This window comes from Rhamphochromis sp. 'chilingali', assembly GCF_963969265.1.
Source record: "Rhamphochromis sp. 'chilingali' genome assembly, chromosome: 16".
NCBI classification, from domain to species: Eukaryota; Metazoa; Chordata; class Actinopteri; order Cichliformes; family Cichlidae; genus Rhamphochromis; species Rhamphochromis sp. 'chilingali'.
This window is the reverse complement of record NC_137943.1, coordinates 32824182-32840686: the sequence shown is the minus strand read 5'-3', so window position 1 is coordinate 32840686 and position 16505 is coordinate 32824182. Positions and strand designations below refer to the sequence as shown.

Below are 16505 nucleotides of genomic sequence, written 5' to 3'. Positions count from 1 at the left end.
CTTCAGTGAGAGAAACGATCCAGAATGCAGATATTTTAAGCCTCAGGAGTCTCTGTCTGTTCGGGCTTTTGAAAGAAAGAACGACTGCAGGAATCCTGATGCTCCAAAATGACAGCAGTGACGTGAAGTGGCACCAGAAACACACAGCAGGTTCATACTCAACGCTGCATCCATCTCAAGCTACCAAAAGCAGCCATCGCTGTCTCTGTTTTCATCAATAAAAAATTCTGTACTTGATTACTTTAAGAGAAGAGACATTTTCTTTAAGTTTAGCTGAGCAAAAAAAAAAGAGCAATAGAGGCAAAAATATCTCAGTTATAGATTTCTATAATTCAGAAAGATCACAGCTGTCACTGGATACTGGTTACACATCTTTTCTCTTTTTTTTTTTTTTTGTGTCCCGTTTGGATCTTTAGCCATCAGAATTGTTGTCTTAAGGCCAAGAAAGATGCCAAGCGGATTTATTTTACCAAGTGGATCATCATGGCCTTGCCATATTGGTCCATTTGATTGACCTTGGTTATAATTATGCATTTATTTTATTTTCGGTTGCTACAAACGGGACAGACATGACTGGGGGATAGGACAGGGAGAAAGAATGAAAGAAAGAGAGGGAGAGAAAGAAAACCAGAGGGGAGAAGAGACGGTGAGAAGGGGGGGAAGAAAGAAAGAAAAACAAACAAAACACCTGGATCACCTGTATGGAGAAAAAAAAACTGAAGAGAAAGCAAACAAAAAAAGAGCAAAATAATAAATACAGCACCATCACAATAAACGAGCTAGCAGTAGATAACAGTAGATACTAAATAATAAACGATATTGTGCAGCACGCAAGATAGACAGCGCACAATGTGCTTTGAGGCAGCAGCCAAGAAAGCTGTAGTCCGCGTCTGTGAACACCCGTGTGTACACCTACACATCTTTTCTCTAATGTCACACCATCCGTTTGTTAACCAAGCTTTCTCTTAACAACTTCTACTCTGAAACCTATAGGTTCTCTTTATTATTGAGTGCTAAACTTTCTCTTAAAGCTAGCAATCTTGGTTAGCAAGTTGCATCCACACAGAGAATTAACTTCTTCTATAGTCTGTACCACGCAGCAAGATATGCTATTTATCAGACAGTGACACTGAAAATACAAAACACAAACACAGTTCAGAGGTTCAATTCAGCGACTCAAATAAGCAGAGATTAAGCCTACGAGATATCAATGGGCTACAGCCGCCCATATCAGCAGCACATCTGTCAATCAAAACAGCCACATTTCAACTATAGACCAAACTCTAAATGGGTTATTTAAAAAAATATCCTTGTACTGTTTTTATTTAAAAAGCACTGTTGTGGCACAGCACGAAGGTCCTGAGTTCAATTCCACCATCAGGCCGGGGTCTTTCTGTGTGGAGTTTGCATGTTCTCCCCGTGTTTGCGTGGGTTCCGTCCGGGTACTCCGGCTTCCTCCCACCGTCCAAAGACATGCAGCTTGTGGGGATAGGTTAACTGATTAATCCAAATTGCCCATAGGTGTTAATACGGAAGTGAATGTGAGCGCAAATGGTTGTCTGTCTCTGTGTTAGCCCTGTGACAGACTGGCGACCTGTCCAGGGTGTACCCCGCCTCTAGCCCTATGACAGCTGGGATAGGCTCCAGCACCCCCCGTGACCCTGAAAAGGATAAGCGGAAGCGAATGGATGGATGGATGTTTCTATAAAAGGGAAAATCAAAAGCATTTTTGGACCGTGCTGTGTTCAGTTCTGCTGTAAATTTTGACATTTTAATGTCAGCTCATCAAATATATGCTGACATGTTTCAGTCTAAGAACTAAAGTGGTAAAGCAACTGCTTATTACAGCCATCACTAGTGCTCAAGTCTTTCAAATTTCTAGCAATGTAACCGGAGTAAATCTTTTTGAGGGCTACTATTTCAAGTGGATACTGAGATTCAACTAAAGCTAGAAATGTTAATTATGTGCGTCTGTCTGGTGAGGCTGCATTACTTATTATTGACTTCAGCGACTACATCATTGTCATATTTAAACCCTCCATCCAACTTTTTAACTGCTTAATCATGGCAGGCCCGAGACAGATTACACCAGATCAAACCCAGGGTACACCTTCAAACCAAATGCCTTTTTGCTGTAACAGGTACTCCAGTTCTTTTATATTTCTTGGTTTAAGAATACCGACATTATATGTTTGCATTGACCTTCTCTGTTATTTCAGCCCTGACTGCAGAATTGTGTATTTCCAGCTATGGATCTGATGTGTCATTGTGGTTGAAGCTGTGTAACTGCTGCTAAAAAAAAATCCGTCTAGTTTATAATCTAAAGTTTTTGCAAAACAACTCTGCATCTGAAGGGTTAAATCCTACTTTGAAAAAGGTCAAGATTCATCCACTTATTTCTACTTTCTGTGCACAATGAGTCACTGAACTGCAATTAGAGGCGCTTATTTAAACGTCAGTACGGAGAAAAGTGTGCATCATCATCATCATAGGATAAGTGCACTTCCACATTTGGGTTCTGAGTATGACTTTAAGCCAACATTTTACAAGAGCAGCTCTAACAGACGCAGGTGGGTTTATCTGTTGTCAGCTTGCCAGTGAAATGGCTTTTTACCAGTTTGGCTCCGTGAGGCTGTTTTTACTCCAACTGAGAAGCTGTGAATATTTCTGAGCATAAATCCAACTGATGGGTCGATAACATCAGTGACTGTAAAAACAATTTCTAGTTAATGCCCCTATAATAATTTAGAGAGCATGCTTAGTGGGGGCAAATTGTAACCTCGACGGTAGTAAAAAGCAGTTAAAAAAAGGCGGACAGGAAACAAATGGCTGCAGTTTGGTGGCATGTGTCATTTTTAGCCTCTTAAAACTACAAATCTCAGAGAGCATTTTGTTTTGGAAAAAAGAGCACTCGCTTTTTCAATCATTGGCAGTTACCAAAAAAATCATCAGTTACTCCATAATGTGACTGTTTGGTATAATCATGCAGAGCAGCAAAGGACTGCTGAAGGTCTCCAAAACAGCTGCTGTTTTCAACATTAATGGGGTAAAAAGAAAAAAAAACATGACAGGATCTTTTAGCTCAAAATTGTATATTAAAAATAACAGTCATCGAAATGACCCTGAAACATCTGTTTTTTGATGTACTCTGTCCTTTCCACACAGTTTGCAAGTATGAAGACTGAAGAATCTCATTTAGAAATTAGTGAAGTGGAATGACCTTATTAGACAGTTAAAATAAATCAGAAACCACCTTTTATGTGGTTTTTACCTCTGCCACAGAAAACCATGAAAAACCAATGTGAGATATTCTATTTGTTCAGTTCATGAATAGGATTTGGCCATATGTTTTTAACAAGATGTTAAGAATGACTTTGAAACTCATAAGGAAGTATACTTTGTGCATGCAGCACATATGTTGTCAAGAGTCTCCAGGGGAAAGAATATGGAGTTTAGAAAAACCAACAACCTTTGTATTTTGACCCGTATCATGTTCTTTTTCTTACCCTAACCTAACAGTTTTATTAACATGAGGCCGGGCATTGTCGAACAACAGAAAGAACCCAGGACTCACTGCACCCGCATGAGGTCTGACAGTGGGTCTAAGGTTTTCATGGCAGTCAGGTTGCTGTTTGAGCATAACACTGTCCATGGCTTCTCCAGATCCTTTTTATGTCTGTCACATATGCTCACACTGAACCTGCTTTCATCTGTAAAAAGCACAGGGATTTACCAACTCTAGTATTCAACTGGCATTCACAAATGCCTACCTGTGCAACCTCTACAGGGCCCAGGCATTGCCAGTTGACTCAAGGCACTTTAAATTGTAAGGCGAAGACTCTACAGGGGTCTCGAACTCAAGTCCTCAAGGGCCGCTGTCCTGAAACTTTTCCATATGTCCTTGCTGCAACACACCTGAAGACGATTTGTAGGTTATTAGCAAGACTATAGAACTTGAATGCATGCTGAGGTGGCAACAGGGACACATGGAAAAATTTCAGGACACTGGACCTCAAGGACTGGCGTTTGAGACCTTTCCTCACCAATAATATAAAGAAAACAGAGAAAACCCCCAAAATCATATGATTCCCCTTTGAGCAAGCTATTAAGTAGTGACACTGACCTAGCCAAATGCTAAAACTAGTGAAACCATCAGAAAAGATGAGGAGGGACAAAGCGTCAGTGGCCTCCACCTATTAAACCAGTCTTGCTTTGGCGGTTGTGTCATTGTTGCCCCTGTTTTTAATTTAACATCAAAGCAGCTGAAACTGATTAACAACCCTTAACTGACCAGATCAGACAAGATTGTTTTGTTTTTGTTTGTTGTTTTGAGCAGTGTACGCAAGTGGTCTGATAAAAAAAAAAATGAATTCAGGAAAACCAAAATAATTGGAAGTACTTGACCAAGAATGAAAAAAAGGAAAATTCACATAATGAAACAGCACTCTGCTCTCCTACGCTACTAGCTTATCCCAGCCTACACTAAGCATAGAGCAGGGTACCATGGAAAAGTTGGCAGGGCAAACACAGAGAAACAGACAACCATTTATACTTATATTCACACCTCAGGCCAAAAAAAGAATAACCAATTAACATGTATGTCTTTGGACTGAGGGAAGAAACTACTTGGAGAGAAGCCACACAGGCACAGGGAGAACATGCAAACGCCACACCCTCCAGCAGGTTTAAACCCAGGGTTGCTGTAAGCAAGTCCTAAGCACTGCCCCACTGAACAGCCCTTTCACAAATACATATCAAATTTATTTAAAATGTCACAACACAAAATTTAAACAGTCAGAGTGTAATTATTTATTTATGTGGTCAGCTAACATCTTCCATATCTCCATTGTATATAATGACTGCCACTTTTCCTGAACCTTAACTAAGCAGTTTTAGTTGCACAAATCTACCCAAACCTTAATCATAGAGGTAGAAGTTTAGAAAAGGCAAACAAATCTATTTTGTCATTCCATTTGGAGGACTTTGTATTATTTTTCATAACAAGTAACTGACTCACAAACAGTTAGTGCCTTTCCTAAAAGCCCCTTAAACCCCTTTTGGGTTGTGTGTGTTAAATTTAAAAGTTTTAAAGACACTAAACAACAAAACCAAACAAAAGCCTAGAAAAATAACTCAATTTAATCTGTTTGTTAAATAATCCATGGTTGGACCTTTCATGGCTTTAATTATGCATTTCTCTATTGAGTTATTTTAAAAGTTGTTACTGCTATCATAATAAAGAGAGAACAGTTAAGTCTGAAAGTGAGGCAACCTTCAGCAGAGGGTAAATACTCTGCCTTTCAGCAGTATTATACCTGCCATGGTCTCTTCAGATTGATGGCGATCACCTGGAAACGGTAGCAGCACAGCTCGCAGGTCCAGCAGCCCCGTTCGCTGATCCACTTCAGCAGGCACTGCTGGTGGGTATACCGCACTGAGCCGTCACACCTGCATGGGTTCAACAAGTCCCCCTGGAGACCAGAGAGAGGGCAAAGGTCAAACGTAAACAGAGATAAATTTTAAGGGAGGGGACAAACTGACACAAATACACAAATACAGTTTAGACCAGAGCTGTCAAATTCATTTTACATCGAGGGCCACGCACAACACGCAAGGTCCCTGGACCTTATGTTTGACACCACTGGTTTATATGTTAAATGATTGAGGATGGATTAAAAATCATTCCAATCATGTCAAGGAGATAGTTTAGCTTATCCAGCTGTAGCTTGAAACTAACTACTAAATAGCTAGACTATCTTCATGACGACTGATGCAGAGATGATTTCTGATTAGTCTAGCCTCAATTGTTCATCAATAATACTCACAGTGAAAGAAAAAGCAAGTGCAAGTTCCAAGAGCAACTGTTTATTTACTGTCACTTCCATGCCATGGGCAGCTTGAGGTCCTTTGTCACTTTTTTGAGTTTTATCACCCGTCTCCAAGGTAAATGGGGAAGAGTCTGAAGAAGTTAAAGGTCTGATTAAACTTAAATACCATTTGTAGGCATTTCAGTCTAAAGCAGCTTAGACCGAGTGCAAATTCTAGGAGCAACTGCTGATACCTGTGCTAAAATACTACAGTTTTTGCTGGAGCATTGACTTTAAATGCTATATCCAAAGTTTCATCCTACCAAGCTATAAAGTATGATAAAACTTTGAGACCTTTCTCATTACTTGTGCAGTACTCACTGGTGCACCAGGCACACACAATTTTTGTGATTTCGTCCTGTTTATTAGGACTTTACATCCTCAAACCTCTGCTTAGATATCTGTTATTGCACGGCATCTTTAAGCATGTTAGCATCAGCAAAAACAAATGTGAGGATCAGTGCATAAACTCTAATACACCTCTTCTTTGTAGTTGTGTGACATCACCTTTAATTTTCTTGGTTAGTTATCATGAGTAATGAAACATTTTCAATCTCTGAAATATCATTCTGTGACATCACTGGTAAGAGATGCCACATGATGGCACAACATCATTCCCTAATGATGTTGCCTATTTGAGGTTGAGGCAAGAGGCCCACAGCCTACTGACTGCCTAGCAACAGGTAAAAAGCCCCAAATTTGAACATGCTTCTGCATCCGACCTGAAATCTAACACAAATCTAATTACTCACCAGCAGGGGTCAACTCCTGTGATTGCAAAAACAAGTCATATCTGTTCCACTGACATCCCAAGGACTCACTGACCACTGAGAGATTTCAAAGACAGTCCAAAAGATCAGTGTATCTGATGTCATCCAAAAGTTGGCAATGATTGATGATTGGATCGTTGGCTGCACCAATGACGGCATGCTCATTAGCTAACAACTTGTGCCTTTTCAGCAAACCCTGGAAAATCTTCCTTTCTGATTCGAGTAATGACCATAATTTATTTTTACTAAAAAATATACCATTATGTTTCATTTATATGATTCAAAAACGATGACTGAGCCAATAACGCAACAGGAAAATGTTTACTGAGATCGCAGCCAAAGAGCTATTGTTTGATAGACTTTTATTCATCTGGATAAAAGTTGTATAGCCCATGGAGTCTTCCCTTAAGGCAAACGGGTTTTAGTATTCAAACCTGGAAGCTATGTTCATATACAAAGTGACTTTATCCATTAGTCTGTGGTTGCAGATAATGAAACTGATAGAGCACTTTTCTCTCCTTCTTTGTACAAGGTTCACGATATGAACTTGTGTTTCACAATCACTCTGCAAACCCTGCATATGGTAATGCAAAAGCAGCAAACAAAACCTGGAGCTATACTTGCTTGACATTCATATCTTGTCTCGTGTTCTTATCGTTTTGGCTACTCTCTGTAGTACCAGTGATAAATTAAACCTCAGACTCTTTTCAGGAACGGAGAGAAACTATCTGCTTTCGGTTTAATATTGGAGCTGTCTATCCAATATTAATCTTCTATCCATTTCATGGTCCATGTGTCATCTTTCCTATCATCCAAAAATTCTTGTTTTCAGGCCTCAGTTTGGCCTTTTATCCCAACATGTCATACATCAAAGAAAACACACGGCTTGTTCACCAGAGGCCCTTACCAGCATCGCTCAGATCAATGACCATTTCTCAAAGCTACAACACTTACGGATATTAACGGTGGGATGCAGCCTGACATTAATCATTACAGCCGCATCTATTTGTTCCGATGGGTTCTTTTCTTTTTTCTTCCTCTAGGCATTCCTCAAGCAGCCATTACTGCAGCTTTGACCTGCTGGCTGGGCTGTGAGTGGCATATTAATAGTATATTAAGGTCAGTGGTCAGAGAGCTCATTTTTCATCATGTCATATTAACCTTGTGGGTTTAAAAGGACCTCGGAGGCTTTCGCTTGAATGAACTGATGCAGGTCAGCTATGCACTGAAGCAGAGATTGATAAAGCCAACTTCAAGGATAATTTGAATAAGTCAGAGAATTCTCTAAAGGGGCTCTCTGAAAACAGTGCACTTATTTTAGTAACACAAGGTCGTTCCATTGAGAAGTACACAAGGTCAGAAAATAATGTAAACTATTTGTGTATTTCTTTTCCAGCTGAACATTAAAGAAACATCTATAAAGAGACGATCGTTAATGATGAGCATTGATAACATTTTATTGATTTTCCTTATCATTCCCTTCTTCCTTATTAATTCCTGATCAAGTTTCTCTGTGGGAAACTTGCACAGGTGTTCAGCATCAGTGTTGCGATTTATCAACAACTCACATATTAGTGAATCTGAACTGACTGAAGAAATAGAGCAGAAAAAGGGACTCAGTTTATGAAAAGCTCCATGGTCATGAATATGGGTGTCTGGGTCAACCGATACTGGGCTTGGTGACTAATAATGGCATATTGATAAGCAATCAATTCACCTGTGTTCTAATCTCGGGGCATGCCAGTGTCACAGCAGTCCACACTGTGCCTTAATGCACCGGCAATAACAATATTGCAGGGTCTGACATAACCAATGGTTTGGCACCAGTAAAAAAATTATGTTGGGCGAGATGATCAGCCAGCTGCTGTTCGGGATTATTTTTCCACCAACTGAAATTAACCTTCACTTAATAGTATTTTCATAGAAAAGTACAATTAAAATCTTTCATCAAGCCACCTATTCATGTTGTTTAAACATGAAAAAGTAACCTTGAGGTGCTCCCGTCCTCTTTGTTCTGCAGAACAGTAGCACAACTGAATTAATAAGATGTTAAAATGTCTATATGCAGATTAAATGCATTATTAGGTTTTTTAAATCATTTGGCAGCATTTGTTGGAGGCTGGCATTAACCACCCCATCGCTCTCTAGAATTAACACCTTTATGTTATGCTGAGTTTGAAGTTGTGTAGCAGTAGTGATCTTTGTGTTTTTCTTTTGTTTCCACTTTCTGAATAATTTCCCCTTTATACTTTCATTTTCATTTTGGGTCAAGGATCAAAAACTAGATGGTTGGGTTCTGGACCAAATGTTGCTTTGTGTTAAAATAGCCTCGTTCACATTGATAAATGATGAGTTGGGACTGACAGCCCTATTTCACCGATGCCATAACCACAACGCCCAAGGACACTTTGTAGTGCACACTAGCAGCTTTGTCAAAGCTGCTAGTGACAAAGTTTTATGTTGAGGGAAGGAAAACGGCCTGGGTGTCAGTGGCTGATATTTATCTGTTTTGGCCCATCCTTTTGCACTGTCAAATATCCTGATGAGAGTTAAGCTTTAAAGCATTTTTATTGTATGATAAAAATTGCAATACAAATTTTCTGTCTGCAGACACAGAGAGAGGAAGTAAACAAGCAGGAAAATATCAGTACTGGGATCTGATACTGGTTAAATTTGTGTTTGTTTTGCATTCAGAAATAAAATTTCACTGGTGCACAATAAACTTACACTTCATTGTTTTACAACGCACAACAAATGAGAATCATGACAGTATTGATAAGAGGAACTGACAAGCTCACACTTACCCCAGAGCAGATTTGGAAGTATATGATCAAGTTTAAAAATCATGTCTCATATTTTGACTTTATCAAATAGCAGTCCATTTCAACAAACTATTACCACTGACCATGAAAACTGATTCATTGGAAATGGAGTGTGACAAAATTTGAAAATAAAAGCATATTGATTACAGTGTTGAGTTTTACTTGCTGTGTGAGTACAAAACTTACACAGAAAATGCAAAGAAAGAGTTACTTAGTGTCAGCAATCAATATAAGCATATAAAAATAATCTATAATAATTTATAAAATAATGTAATAATGCATCAACATCTTGCTTAGCCTGCTGACTACCAGCTGCAAAATCAATTAAATCTCGGGGAGCTGGTTTAGCTTAGCGGATTCAAGATCATTTTAAATGACCTGGAAGCTGCTTCTGCAGACTTACTGCTTCCCCTGTTGGACCTGAGCTAGGTTCACTTATTCTCATATTTCACATTTTCTTAGTTTTGAAGTTTATCATTTTGTGATATCTCTTTGTTGCACACATTTGTGTGCACTGCTGTTTGTTTATTTTTGTGTGTGTATTATAATTGAATGTAACTGAGCTGACAGAGCTACCTATTTTGACCTGGACACCAACAACATCTCAAGAGTCTGACTTTCCAGGATAAATAACAATAAATTGTATATGAGATTTTAAATAAAATGCTCCACATAATCGGTAATCCATAAAGGACTCGTATATTTTGCTTCTGTGTGCACCTCTGTCTATTATTATTACCATGGGGAGGATAACAGCGAGAGAAAAATTGAGCAGTCACAAATGAAACTATATGAAAAATAAAGCCCACACAGCAGCGCGGGGTGTTCAATCACAAAAAACGATTTAATGTCAAAGTCATCATTAAGGCCTTTAGGGGCTGAAGTGCTCAGTGTGTATATACAGCAGAGTTCAAGTTTTAGGAGCAAAGAGTTTATATCTCCCACTCTGGGTGGATGTTTTATTGCCTCAATACCCACATATCTGAAAGAGGAAGTGTTGCACTTTGTCTAAGTGTACATCCACAGCACTAGATGTCTGTGATAGTGCTGCTGTGTTCAACTGTACAAACTAGTGTGTATTAATCCACACTGAGGTGTGTATACAATGTAAAACTTGCTTAATGTTGTATTTTTTTCCAATGAGTTGGTGGTTAAATGAGTTATAATAGTTGGCAATGAGCACCTGGGTAATTTCCAGATGAGGAAATGTCAGGGTGATGCAGGGGAAGGTCTGCTCAGCTGAGAGGGCCCTTACAGTGCGTTTGAGTGGGCTGAGAAAAACAATTGTTAAGAACTAGATCTGTTTCACAAATAATGCCAGGCTTCTTTGATTATACTCTTCACAGCCTCAAATGCCAGTAAATACTGCGTGGCATAAACAATTCCTTGTTCTCCTTCTTTAGATTTGTAATGATAAGGTATTCAGCTCGAGATATGTTTAAAAAAACATGAGGCTTTTTTAATCAGAGCCTCTTTGAATCCTCTCTGTCTGAGGCTTTTTTAAAGCATCTTAGCTTTGGTGTGAAAGACCTCATTACAGATGTAGATCTTGTAATTCTGCTCTGAACCGAGAAACAGGAAGATTTTTCTTAAGAGACATTGGATTATATGATTAAAGCTTTGATACATATAAGCTTGGGGAATAAACACGTTTTTAGCTGGATGAGTGGATTTACCTGATGAGTGAAGATATTTTTGCTATCATGGCCGCTCCTAATCATGTCTGTGTGGTATAGTCTTGCTATTAAATGGTCCTCGAGTTATGATTAATTTGTCAAAAAAACAAACAAACAACAAAATCCAACTTCATTGCAAATTTTCACTCTAACCCTTCAACCATATTGCAAGCTCTGCGTTAGACAATGTATTTCTTATGTAGCTGGACCTTGTGTTAGTAGCTAAACATTTAGAGTAAACCTTGAAGGGGGCTATTTTTTTTCTTACTCTCTGTCATATTCATACTGTTACAATGGTGGGTGCTAATATTAAAAAAAAAAAATGTCCAAAAGTTTGAATAAGGAAGTAAGCACATCAGTGCAAATACACCCCCCAAAGTCAGAAGCTCAAAACAAAAGCTCTAAACACCGTTTTTTCACCTTTGCTGATGTCAGTGAGAGCAGATATGCCTAATGAAGGTAATCTATAGCACTGCTTTGATTGTCTGAGTGAGACCCAGTATAAAACAAATAAAAAGCCACTCTAGTACATTCCAAGAATACACTTTTGGAGTTGGGAATGAACACAATATGCTTCACATTAGAAAATCGTTATTTAAACCATGATAAGAAAAACAGCAATGTTCTCATGTCATTCATGGCACTCTTATAGCTTTTTAGTGCGGCTTTTAAGAAACACTTTCATAATCAAATGGTGTTTACAGTGCAGATGAAAGCTCCAAATAAACAAGTTCATGTCACTGACGATGCCACCTCAAGGCCTGCGTATACACTTGTTGTGCAGACAGGCAAATGCAAATGTAACATTTAAAATAAATGGAAAATCGAGGGCTTTTTATTCAGTTGTTCTGGGGAGCTCAAGTAAACAGTCTGATGATTGTTAAAGAGTAAACAATGCAACAAAGTTTCTTTAAAAAGGCAGTAAATGAATCTAGAGCTTGTGAAAGAACTGCCATAATAAAAGATATAAAACTGCTCAAGGCCTAAAGCTTTATTTGCTCTGGAGCTTTTCACAGGAACACTCGATCTTTAGATTGAGGAATAAGCAATGGAGGAAAAATCTCCAGAAAACTTTAGTGAGTAGACCAAAGGTAAAGAATTTCAGTAATTTGCAATACAACAGCTATAACTCCCTTTAAGATTTTATCTAGTTTTCCACTACTTTGGTTTGATAATTGTGTTTATATATCATAGGCCAACCCTGATTGGCTCGTTTCCCGCTCTGCAGTCCTCTTTTAAACTATACACTCATCAAATTCTATAATTTTAGTCCACCTAACAGCCCTTTGGGGCACCCTTTACCCACTGACGATTGTTATGACATGTGGTTTAAAGCTCCAGAAAAATCCCATGTAGCAGCAGCACATGTCAACTGCTGTTTGAGTGAAATATCAAGCAGATCTATTAAACAAACAAATGAGAAGTTCTCAGTGTGTTCAATACATCTGCTGGTGGATTAGCCCGAAAGCTGCAGAAAATGTGTAAAATTAGACCCCAAGTTGTGGTTGTTTTTTTTCAGCTCCTCTTTCCAAAATTAAGATAAACTACAATCATTAGCCTGGACTGTTGAATGAACAAAATAGCACTGGTTTCTGAAAGGAAGGTGGTATGGAAGATGTCAGAGTATGGCTTAAACCAATCAATCCAAAGACCGGAAGAGGATTTTTATGGTGTTTACGGCACATTTTCACTCTATCTGCCGAGACATGAATATTTAAAATGTTAAATGTCTGTTTTGCAATTTGCTTGATAACTGGTGAGCTTGCCCAGCCTGTGGCCGTGTATCAAAATCAAATATCAGTCTGGACCCGGGGGCAGCATTATTAGATTAACTCTGCTAATAGGCTGTAGCCCACGTTCAGAAGACAGGATATTCACTTAGGCATTTACTGCCCTTACTCCCCTCTTCCCTTAAGCTCCAGCAGGGATGTATCGTCCCTCATCAGCCATCACTGTCACGAGCCCAAAAGGCCTGCAGAGTGTCAGGTTTCAGAGCCAGTAGGACAATGTCCATTTGTCCCTGCAGGTCCACATCAGTCCATTCACCTCCAGGAAAACATGCAGACAGTTAGACTGATGCATCGCTTCAGGGAAAATATTTATTATTAATGGCCTATGATTCAGTCACTGTCATCCCCCTCTGTTACGATGAAGGAGCTGCAGTTTTCTGTGTACGGGTGGAAGGACTCACCAGTTTAATCTTAGTTTCATCTATAACAGGAGCTTCACTTAAACAATAATAAAATGTAATGTAATATTATACTGGACTTCATTCATGATCTACATGCTGCCTCCACCCTTACAAAAATAATGCTCAGCATGTTTATCTTTTATCTGCTTTTATTTCTCAGTTTATTGTGTTTTAATGCATTTCTACAACCCATTTAAAGCACTGCTAATTTATTTGAGTGTTTGAAAGGCACTTTATACACAAACAGGATGTAAATAGTTTTGGAGCATCTAGCATCTCCTTCAAGAAAGCTGCTCTGAAATGAAGACTTTGATTTCTTAGTGTGTTTGTAAAGGAAGCAGCTAAACACAAAAACTGATTAATAGAAATGTTATTTGGATAAATTAGAGATTACTGACATGTGGCAGAAAGGTGTACTTAGCTGCTAACAATCCAAAATGCTAAACACTTTGAGTCCTTATGGAGGGATCTACCATCTTCTCTGCACTTTGAACAGTTTTCATTTAACCTTCCTGTTACAAAAATACAATAACAGAACTTTAGCCTCTGAACCTGGAACTTTTTATCATCCATTTTTCGTACTTTGGACCCTGCTCAGGATCTTGCATGAAGATCTGTTGATCTTTATTTTTGTAAACAAATAAAAGTTTGCTATTCTGTTGACTGTTTACTAAAATTCAGCCTTTCTGTCTGTATGTTTGGTTGATTTTTATTTATTTGTTATTGATAAAAATCATGGGTTGTGGGCTTGCACTATTTTGGCTTCTGAAATGAGGCATGTCTGAAAATAAACCAACCAGTGGAAATCTATGACATAGTACTAGCAATGTTTAGTCAATGTTCTTGTCTAGATGCACAAATTTGATTTACTTGAATAACTAAAGGTGTCCCAGAGGCTTCCATTTGAGGACATATTTTGTTTTATAATTTTAGAAGTTATCTTAATACTACAATAAAAATTATATTTCAGCAAGAATACATCTCTTTGCTGATGAGACTGTCATTTAAATTACACAAGTATTAGGGTATATGGATAAATGACAAGCTTTTCTTTATTGTACAAGTTGGCACTCTTATTAGAAAATACAATTTATAGATTTTGTTTTAATTGTTGAAAAAACTAACGTGGAAGCTATTTTGAGGATTGATGGTGATATTTGGTGATATAATGTATGTTCAAGCCACCTCCTCACTTTTATTGAACATTGATTCAGCATATTGCTCATCTGTACTTCTTTATTTATACAGATTTATTAGAGAAACAAAATCACCACTCACCACTGCATTCTTTAATCCTGGACATCAGTGACCACAGAGGAAACAGCACCGGTGTGTGTCTGTGTGTGCACGTGTGTGTGTGTCTAAACAGTTGCTTCTGATGTGCTGATGTTTTTGACAGATTTGGAGATTTCAAAACAGGATCTCACCAAACACCTTGGAAATGAAATACTTGCAGAAAGAACCAAACTTAAACATGCTTACATCTGTCTCTGGATTTAAAGGTGCCATGTAGTGAATGTCTGCATATCATGCATTTCATGTTGTACTTATTGCATTTTTAATACAATATGTTTATATTTTGTATGCCTGTCCTTTTTTCCTTGTGAACATTTTATCTCAGTGGGATTTCCTTATTAGATAAATAAATAAATAAAATTAACCCACACATTATCAACATCGTGTTGCCAGTACCACAACAGAGACACATTTTCCTCTAACTAAAGTGTGTGTGTGTATATAAGTACACACACTTTACAGTTATGTTTTTAAGCCTGTAATTCCAGTCAGTGGGATGAATAGTAAGGCTGGGATCCTTCATCCATAAAGGGATGAATTATTCAGTCTCAGTATGTAAAAACTTTAGTTTATTACTTGGTAAAAAGATAAATATTGGCAGCTTCTGACTTCATGTTATAACACAAACAACATTATGTAGGAACAGCTGTGTGCAGGCATTATAGACATGGGGGAAGTGGCATGTGGTTGGGTCAGTGTGATTTCAGGATTTTTTTGTTTTTTTAAACAGAACTGCAACAAGACACTGGGTTGTGTTTAGAAACTGCTTCAACTGCTTCAGCAGTACCAGTCTCATGACCTCAAGACTCCTTTCTAAGGCTACCTGTGCCTGAATTTTGTCACCTGCACTAAAAGTATAACAGTAGATATTGATGCTCACTGAATCTACTATAGCATTGCAGTATAAATGTGCTCTGAAAGCTACTGGAGTTAAGTTATACATCTATTACACCCTCAAAGGGCAAATATTATATAAGAGTTTGTGTTGGTGGGTACAAAATTTGTAAATGATAAATAAATGCCATGGTGGCTTTATCGGTTTTACATATATCATGTAGTCAAAATGTTAAAAGAAAAATGCTTTCTCCAAGTATATGTATGAGGAGCTGGCAGTGAAAATGGTTATGTTGCAACAGGTGTCTCACTGCAGTGGCCCCAGAGGACATCCAGTGCACACATTTAATAAAGAGCAGTGTTTGATGCCCTGATCAGGAATTAATCCTTTACTACTAAACACAGTAAGATCTGACAATTATTAACAAATACATTATAATATATAAAATCTTATACGTCACAATGCAGCTGTACTTTATGAGTTATGATACATTAATTAGTTAATTCATTAGAATGTAATAACTTAATGGAAATTAAATGGAAATTGACATTAATTAACTATGGGATTTAATTAATTACGATATGATTTTTTTTGTATCCACCGGTAAGTCAGTTGATGAATGGTAAAATATGACTGGCTCTTGAGGACTTCTAAAGAAGTACTTGTGCTCAGCTTTGGAATTGCTGCCCTTGGTGATTTCAGCACCACGGACAGCAGCTCTCTCTCTCTCTCTCTCTCTGTGTGTGTGTGTGTGTGTGTGTGTGTGTGTGTGTGTGTGTGTGTGTGTGTGTGTGTGTTTCTTTCTGATTGGCTCTCTGCGCTACTGAAATCCGTCCAACCAGGCCAGCCAGCAGGATATGAACTCAGCAGGTTTACCTAATTTTAATTAGAAGAGTTGCTACATTCAGCCAATCAGGGTCAAGCATTGCGAGGACCGAGCCCTCACCTTCAGTTTAATTCAACTTCGACCACTCACAAAACCGGGGCTGTTAATCTGCCAACACTACAAACACATTTGGTAACACAATCTTGGACACACATTGGTTGG

At 38.3% G+C, this 16505-nt stretch overlaps 1 protein-coding gene across 2 annotated transcripts in view; it reads right to left on the bottom strand.

The window, feature by feature from the left end:
- The window catches only part of marchf11 (membrane-associated ring finger (C3HC4) 11), a 28437-nt gene that overhangs the window by 10316 nt on the left and 1616 nt on the right, over positions 1-16505 (bottom strand). For both annotated transcript variants that reach the window (XR_013969109.1, XM_080861122.1), the window contains exon 2: positions 5316-5471. Coding sequence is in view for 1 of the 2 variants with exons in the window: in XM_080861122.1 (XP_080717248.1) it covers positions 5316-5471 (156 nt within the window). In the remaining variant the exon portion in view is untranslated. The remainder of the gene's footprint in view (positions 1-5315; positions 5472-16505) is intronic.